The sequence below is a fragment of the Homarus americanus genome, unplaced genomic scaffold, assembly GCF_018991925.1.
Source record: "Homarus americanus isolate GMGI-L3 unplaced genomic scaffold, GMGI_Hamer_2.0 scaffold11022, whole genome shotgun sequence".
In the NCBI taxonomy this organism is placed as follows: domain Eukaryota; kingdom Metazoa; phylum Arthropoda; class Malacostraca; order Decapoda; family Nephropidae; genus Homarus; species Homarus americanus.
The window spans coordinates 13,081,394-13,089,776 of NW_024737068.1; the positions used below are offsets into that span (position 1 = coordinate 13,081,394).

The 8,383-nt window shown below is 39.2% G+C and overlaps 1 protein-coding gene across 1 annotated transcript in view; it reads left to right on the forward strand.

Annotated features, from left to right (window-relative positions):
• The window catches only part of LOC121872973 (putative neural-cadherin 2), a 109,323-nt gene that overhangs the window by 91,671 nt on the left and 9,269 nt on the right, over positions 1-8,383 (forward strand). The window contains exons 20-22 of the mRNA XM_042376151.1: positions 1,085-1,185; positions 4,295-4,456; positions 4,777-4,968. Coding sequence (XP_042232085.1) covers positions 1,085-1,185; positions 4,295-4,456; positions 4,777-4,968 — 455 coding nt within the window. The remainder of the gene's footprint in view (positions 1-1,084; positions 1,186-4,294; positions 4,457-4,776; positions 4,969-8,383) is intronic.

The following is an 8,383-nucleotide window of genomic DNA, read 5'->3' on the forward strand; positions in this document are numbered from 1 at the left end:
CACATAATACAAACTACAAATGAATATCATCTGTAATAATAACCAACCTAAACTAACTTAACGTAATCTAGGATTGGTTTTAAATATGATAGCAAAGAATATCCTAAATGAAATCTGTACTTTAGTTAATTGTACCATATACAGTATGTACTAACTTCCATGGAGTTATAATTTTGAAAGTTACTCCATTGAATTTGTATTGTGTAATTGGATGATTATACAGTACCTATAAGAGCTTATAGAGTAAATATGTGAGTTTGAGAATCACCAGTACTGTACCTTCTGTACATGGAAGTGTTGTTTTACGGTTCAGGTTCAGATTTTAATGAAAGTTGTGGCGTGTATCCAAGTACTCGTCTTCATCATCATCGTTTTATGCCTTTTTTCCATTCTTGATTGGGTTAACCGCGGTTACCTGGTGGCAACTTTTCATACTGCATGGTCTCTTGCATTCTCTCTTGTCAGGTTCCTAACTCAATGTCATTCTCGGCCTACCCTTGGCTCTCCTCCTCCCCTCCATATTTAGGCTCGTGCACCTCTTGACACAAATTGACTCATCCATTCTCCCCACATGGCCAAACCATCTCAGCCTGCATCAATGGAAAACTTCGCCAATACTCGCAATACTGTTATGCCGAGGCATAATTTCGTATTATAATTTTGTAAACTAGGTATTTTGATTGTTTTCTGTCTCACGAAGCAGTTATTTAGGCAAATTTAGTAAAATTTTCGTGTATATATTGATGATATTGATGTATTAATTATGTAAGAATATTCAAGAATGTATCGCATAATTTTTGTTATGTTTGTAAGCCTCGATCAGAGTAGAACGTTCTAGAATTTCTCAGGCGTCACTGGGCTATTATTCTAGGATGTTCGAGAAGCGTCTGATGAGGCTTATAATTATATATATATATATATATATATATATATATATATATATATATATATATATATATATATATATATATATATATATATATATATATATATATATATATATATATATATATATACTGTATATATATGAAACAAAAGACCCCTCTCCTTTGGTCTATTGTGGTAATTCTTGTGTTTCCTTCAGTTGGTGGACCTGGGTAGTAGGTTACTGAGCCACGCCAGCTCTCCTGGGTGTCCTGCTGCTGACTGCCTCTCTAATAGCCTCTACTGCGGCCTTCATGGCAGGTTAGTGAAAGTCATGACTCATGTCTCCACTTGTGAAAAACTATTAAAATACCAGATGGGATGGGTGGCAGATGAGAGACTATTTAAGAAAATCTGTTGCAGTGTTTTTGAAGGTGTAAGGATGAAAGGCAGATTACTGTAAGACATGGATAAAATCAATGATTGATTGTTTTCATTTTCTAAAACGCAATTTTTCTTTAGTAAGTTGAGAATTGTTCCTAATGAGTCATGATTTGTGTTTATTACAGAAAGTCCTCACCTAATGTCTTTTGAACATTTTCAATCAACTGACAGCCTTTAGAATATCTTGGGGACCAGACAGGATTACAGTACTCCAAACGGGGAAGCACCTCACTCTCGGTGATTGTTATGAAGGACGGACCATCTAGATATCTGAACGACCTTCTTATAAGAGCTAGTAGCTTAGTTGCTTGATTCATCATCTTCTCACAATAGCCCGAGAACTTGAGTTCGTTGTCAACATTCACACCCAGGTCCTATTCACATTCGGTTTTAGTTAATGTTGTTTCTTTGTCCCGTTGGGATATGTGGTATGCCCCCTTACTGTTGGTACGACCTAGTTGCAGCTTCTTACACTTTGTGACATTGAATCTTAACAGCCATTTATTCGACCATTCTTAAAGCTGACAGATCTTTCTGTAGCTCTTCACAGTCCGCTTGGTTCTTAATTTCCCTGAATAACTTGGCATCGTTCTGAAACATTTGCATAGAGGAGTGTATACCGTCTGGCATATCATTTATGAAACAAACAAACAACAACGGGTCTAGTACACTGCCCCTTGGTACCCCACTTGTCACGGGTACACATGGCGATTTTGTGTCATTAATCACCACGCAATGTTTGCGGTCATGAAGAAAATCTTTGATCCACGCTAGGACACTTCCCCGAATCCCGTACCCTTCCAGTTTAATTCTCAGCCTTTCATGGGATACGCTAACGAAAGTCTTGGCAAAATCCAGATATATATTGCCGATATTTCCGCCCTCCGCCAGAATTTGAGCCCAAACATCCAGCACCTTGAGTAATTATGTCAAGCAGGAGCGGCCCGGCATAAAATCATGTTGTCAATCCTTTACAAGAGGTTGTTTCATAGTAGATGTTCCATCGTGGCATATCTTATAATGTTCTCTAGTACTCTACACGCTATGCTGGTCAGGCTCACTGGTCTATAATTATTCTAGGCGTGACGATCGTCTTGCTTGAATATAAGGTTTACATTAGCCTTTTTCCAGTCACTGGGGACATTTTACTCATCCAGGTTTCTACCGAACAAGATCTTAAGGGTTTCTTGTGAACTTTTAGCTTTGACAATTTATTTCTTGTACCCTCTCCTGAGAACATAGTGTGGGTCAGCTGTGTGTAAAACTGTTTTTGTTTGTTTTTTCAAACGCAGGAAGAATTTTCGCACCCTCTCTCGTGAGCACTTAGGAAAAGAATTTGTTTAGCGCTTCCGCCTTGTCCTGATCTGAGTCTGCATAACTAGCCTCAGATCCGACACGCCCACATATGTATTTAATATTGCATGCGAAACGGTAGAAAGCCCTTGGGTTTCACTTGACCTCGCTTGCAATCCGCCTTTGGAACTTTTTTCCAGCCCTTCTGCACTCTGACTTACCTTGGTTTCTGGACCTGGCATAAATCCTTCTGTCCTGCTGATCACTTTTTGTAACTCACCTCTTCAATTTCTGATATTTTTTCATAACTTTGTCAACAGTCGTCTGGTTCATGTGTAATGGATTCCTTGTATTCCTGGAGCCAGTGGGTTTGGTCTTGGGTATTTATCTATCAAATAGCTCAATATCTGTGCTCCTGTATCTTAATGAGTCAGGCCAATGAATACCCCTTATCTCCTCCCTCATCCCGTCATAATCGGCCTTATAATATTTTAATCTTAGCCTGCATTTGTCATGAACCAAGTAACAGTTAAATCTGAAGGCCAACATTACGTGGTGACTGGTGCCAACGGGGGCTAAATGTTCTAGCTTGACCACCATACCCTTCTCGTTTGTTATGACGAGGTCCAGTGGTTTGGGTGTTTATTTCCCCATGTAGTGAGTCGGATCCTTAACATGTTGGAATAAAAAAAAAATCAGAGTTTCTACAAAAAGAGTCGCGGGGTTATTAAGGTCATTTGGTGTGGTTTTTAATTTCTCCAGTCAATGTCGCCATAATTAAAATCCCCCATGACAAGAAAGTAGCTAGGGTTGTATATTAGTGTACTGTACATGCTTTTTAAGCCGGAAATAGTCCTAGGTAACGTCTTTGGTCTTCGTAGTGACTTTGGCCTCCTCCATTCTCAGCAGCTGCCTCGTTTACTAAACTCACCGTATTTTGTGGGGTGCAAGTACTGGGTATGTACAGGTTCCAGAATGTATCCATATCTGTGTAGCGTTGGTCAAATATGGTATTGTAGGATCTCACACTCGGTACCGTCACAACGTTCTTTGGCAGATTGTTCCAAGAGTTCACAACCCTCACTCCAAAAAGTTTGTCCTGACAGTTTTCTGAACTTGTGGCATTTTCAACCTTAAACTGTGATCCCAAAAGTGGGGCGGGCATCCGGCAGCTCTAGGTAAGAACACTCGATTGAATAATGTCCTCTGAGGTATTTATAAACTTCTAGTAAGTCACCCCCTGCCCGCCTATAGTATAAACTAGGCAATTACAGGCGTTCTAATCTCTCTTGTTGTTGTACTTGAGGTGCAGTAGTGCAGGCACCAGTCTGGTAGCCCTCTTTTGGACGTTTTAGATGAGGATAGGAATTATTGCGTGTTGTGCGTCGCAGAAATGAGATTGGTGGATCATTGTTAAACGCTATTCCTGTACTTCACATCAACTTATTGTACAAAGTGAATGGATATGAATCATCTGGTAGTGTGTAGCAACTAAAAATAGTGGTGTTCTAGATTGGCTGAAGTTGGAAATACATTTAATTTTCATTTAAGATGTTACATACAATACTTAATTAATCTTGTGTAAAAGAGTATGATGTCAGGGTTAACAAATACAGAATATCGATGGCTGATATATAATTTCTATATTTTGATAAATTTTAACTAAATCCATGAATAAATATGTCTTTGGTAGATGCCAGGGTTCACCTGGTTCGCTCTGGTGTGAGTGTCAGCTTGGATGGACAGGACCAGGTTGCACCACACCTACCATGCCCACCACCTTCCTTTTGAACAGCTATGTCAAGTTAGCGCTCTCCTTTACCCCTCTGGGCTACACCACTTCCATTTCCCTCAGGTATGACGTATTACCTGTACTGGTGTTATCAATAAAGTACTGTACATGTGAGAATGACTTCATGGTATCACTAATATTAACACATACACTTTTGTAAGTACAGTATTCCACATTTCTAATAAAGTGAAATATTGATTTCTGTAAATGTGCTTTTAGAACATTACAAAATACTAATAGAAACCTCTTTACTCCCTCCTCTGCAAGAGAATAAATAGGCGAACTTCTTATTGTGGGTTGTCATCGTTCCCTTTAGCACAGGCTTTTGTGTAGCATATCCTTCCTTCCACAAGACATTCTCCCTAGTTTGTCTTATACTACAGGTTCAGGACATGGAGGAGGACAGGGCAGCTGGTAGTGGTGACATCGCAACATGGGCGTGATAGTTGGTCAGTGGAGGTGATGGGTGGCCATCTGTGTGTGATGCTGCGTCTCCAGCCTCGACCCCCTACCTCCCTCTGTCTCTCCAGGACCTCTCTCACGGATGGCCGCTGGCACTCCCTCACAGCCACAAGGTACAGGCACTGTTATTGACTTCCCATATTAGTGGCATTGTTAATGGCACGCCTTGCTATCATACTCACCGCTACAGATAGTGATTCTCCTCCCTATTAATACAAATTACTGATACTCCCCTCTGATACAAGGTACTGATACTTCCCACTGATACAAGGTACTGATACCCCACTGATACAAGGTACTGATACTTCCCACTGATACAAGATACTGATACCCCTACTGATACAAGGTACTGATACCCCACTGATACAAGGTACTGATACTTCCCAGTGATAAAAGAAACTGATACCCCCACTGATACAAAGTACTGATACTCCCGCTGATACAAGTTACTGATAGTCCCCCACTGATATTTGGTACTGATACTCCCAATACACAATTGATTGAAATTTACATTCATTAATGAGCTTTTATATCGCACTAACTAGCCATGTTTATTTCATTATGTTTTGCTTGGCACTTACTGTAGTTTGATCCAGTTTACTTGTAATTTACTGGACTAGAATAATTGACATATTCCACTGAATTAAATTGTTTTACCCGAGTTTCAACACAAAATGATGATTACATTTCATAAGGTTTGTAGCTAAAACACAGTGAATATTTTTTTTTAAATAAGCAGCATTCCCTAAAATTCCACAATGCTCATTAGCACACCTGAGAATCAGTCTGTCAACATATTAAAAAGGCATTTTAACCGAGATGAATTTCCTCATTTGTAATGTGAGGTCAGACAGTTGTAATTCCTTTGCCTTAAAAAGTGTATCTTATTTATCTTATTTGCTTTTGTCACTAACTTTATTCAATTATCTGTGTTATAAGAGTAAACTGTGGGTGACGAATGATACTGGAATTTTCTGGTGAGTTGTTGATTTTTTATAATAGGTAACTTTGATAACCTTGAAACATTATGGAGAACTGTGTGCCAAGATATACTGCACTATTTGGTTAAGTCTCGGAGCATGAAGACACAGTATACTGTACTACAGGTATTTAATTCATTTAAGGAGCATGAAGTCACTTTAAATCTGATAGCAAGAAGGGCATTTTGATACAGAAATATTTTACCTCAGAAAGTAGAAAACTTATTTTTAATCTATATTATTAGGATAAACAAGAATACAAGTCCAGTTTTATTAATATAAGAGTAAATATCTTCAAAATAATCACAAGCCAGGTGACAGGAACAAAGCGATTGATGGCATCACAATGGGTAGTCCTGAATAATTGATCACAGTACGCAATGTAAAGTTTAATGAGTGAGCACGAATAGTAAATATAACAGAGCAAATGAATAGTAACTGTAACAGGGAAACACCGGGAATGGATTTTGAGTTTGCAAAATCAACTCTAGTGCCTAGATGCCTCCTTGCTTTTTTAAAACTTATATTTTTCTACCACCCAAGACCCATATCAATGCACTTAAGTCCTTAATTGATGTTATTTCATGTACAATAACGTATTACTTTTACTTTACTTTTATCCTCTTCACCACTAATCGGCTCGTTAGCTGCTTGGGCGATCGGTCACGTCTCTATTACGCAATGTTGGCAAATACTGGTCATGCACCGGCTCCTGAATGTACTTGAACCTGCTCCAGTGTTGGTCAAGTCTGGCCTTGAAGGAGCTCACACGCGGTGCCGTCACAACATTTTCTGGCAGATTGTTCCAAGAGTTTACAATTCTCACTCCGAAAAAGTTTCCCCTCACAGTTTTCTGAACCTGCGGCTTCTTCAGCCTTGAGCTGTGACCCCTTGCAGGGCGAGCGTCCGCCAGCTCCAGGTAAGGACACCCGACTTAGTAGTGCCCCTTGAGATGCTTATGCACCTCAATTATGCACCTTGCCCGTCTGTAGTATAGGATAGGCAAGTTCAGGCACTCCAATCTCTCAGGGTAGCTGATGTGCCGAAGTGCAGGCACCAGTCTGGTGGCCCTCCTTTGAACATTTTCAATCAACTGACAGTCCCTAGTAATTCTCGAGGACCAGTCGGGGTGACAGTACTCCAGATGGGGAAGCACTTCACTCTTGAAGATCGTTACGAGGGACGATCCGTCCCTCGTAACGATTTACCTTCTTCTCTCAATTGCCCGAGAACTTCAGCTCTTTGTCAACATACACACCGAGGTCCTTCTCACATTCAGTCTCAAATAGTGCATTTTCTTTATCCCGTTGGGACATATGATACGCCTGCTTACCGTTGGCATGCCCCAGGTGCATCCTCTTACACTTCGTGACATTGAATCTCAGCAGCCATTTCTTCGACTCGACGAGCTCTTTGCTTCAGACGATTCCAGTGAATTTGATGGATATTAAATGTGTGTGTTTTTTTTTACAATGCTTTCATTGGTTTAACACCATATCGGTATTTGGATTTTAGCGAGAAATAGAAATTTTAAAAAATGCAACAGCTGTTTCAAGATTGACGACCCCAGCTACCTTCTCTGACCCACATCATTAAGGTAATTTGTATGGAATTTTTAGGTTTTTTGTTTTTGTATCTGACCTATAAGACTGCCCTTGGTTTTGGGATGGTGTTTTGTGATTCAAGTGTCGTCTTAATCAAACCTTATTGTATATTGGGTAAAATTTCAGATTACAGCAACCAAAGAATCTGATAAAAACAAAATGTGTTACCTAACCTAACCTAATGTAATATAAGAAAATTATCATGGAAAAAATAGTTCTATCAATTGAGTGTAGTGAATTTCCGGAATTCTGTGGTTGCTGTTTACTGCAATATTGTACATGGAATAACATCAATAAAGGACTTAGGTGCATTAGTAAGGGACTTGGGTAGTAGATAAATACAAGTTTAAAAAAAAATGCAAAGAGGCATTTACAGACGCTGCAGTTGTTTTGGTAAAGGTGTAGATAACAGCTACCACCAGAAGGAGTTGTCCGAATTGGTTGAAAAATTTTCTACACACTAATATCATGATATTAAACACAAAAATGGAAACGACAATGCATAGAACCTAATAGAACCTAACCTAACATACCCATTATCGTGTTAATTTATGTTTTAAACAACTTACCTTAATATTGAGGTTTGATATAAATCAGCAATGGCGAGGAGGAATTCTTGGAAACGTTCACCATCATTTATAGGAAACGTCTCTTGAAGAGGGATTCAGCGAGGTAAACAACAAAGATGGCACCGGGAGGAGAAATGTGAAGCGGGATAGAGTAAATAAAAAAGTGAATTTATAGTATCACACCAGTCTTTATTTCCGTACTAAAAATATGTATCTCGTAATATTTACACAATTCTAAGACATTTTTTTCTATAATATTTCCTCCGGAAATTAAGGATAACCGAGAGATTAATTTTTCAACATTAGTACTTTCGCTCAGTCACAAGTGTCGCCATGATTTGTTTACTTATGGCGCTCCAGGCCTAACCCCTCTGG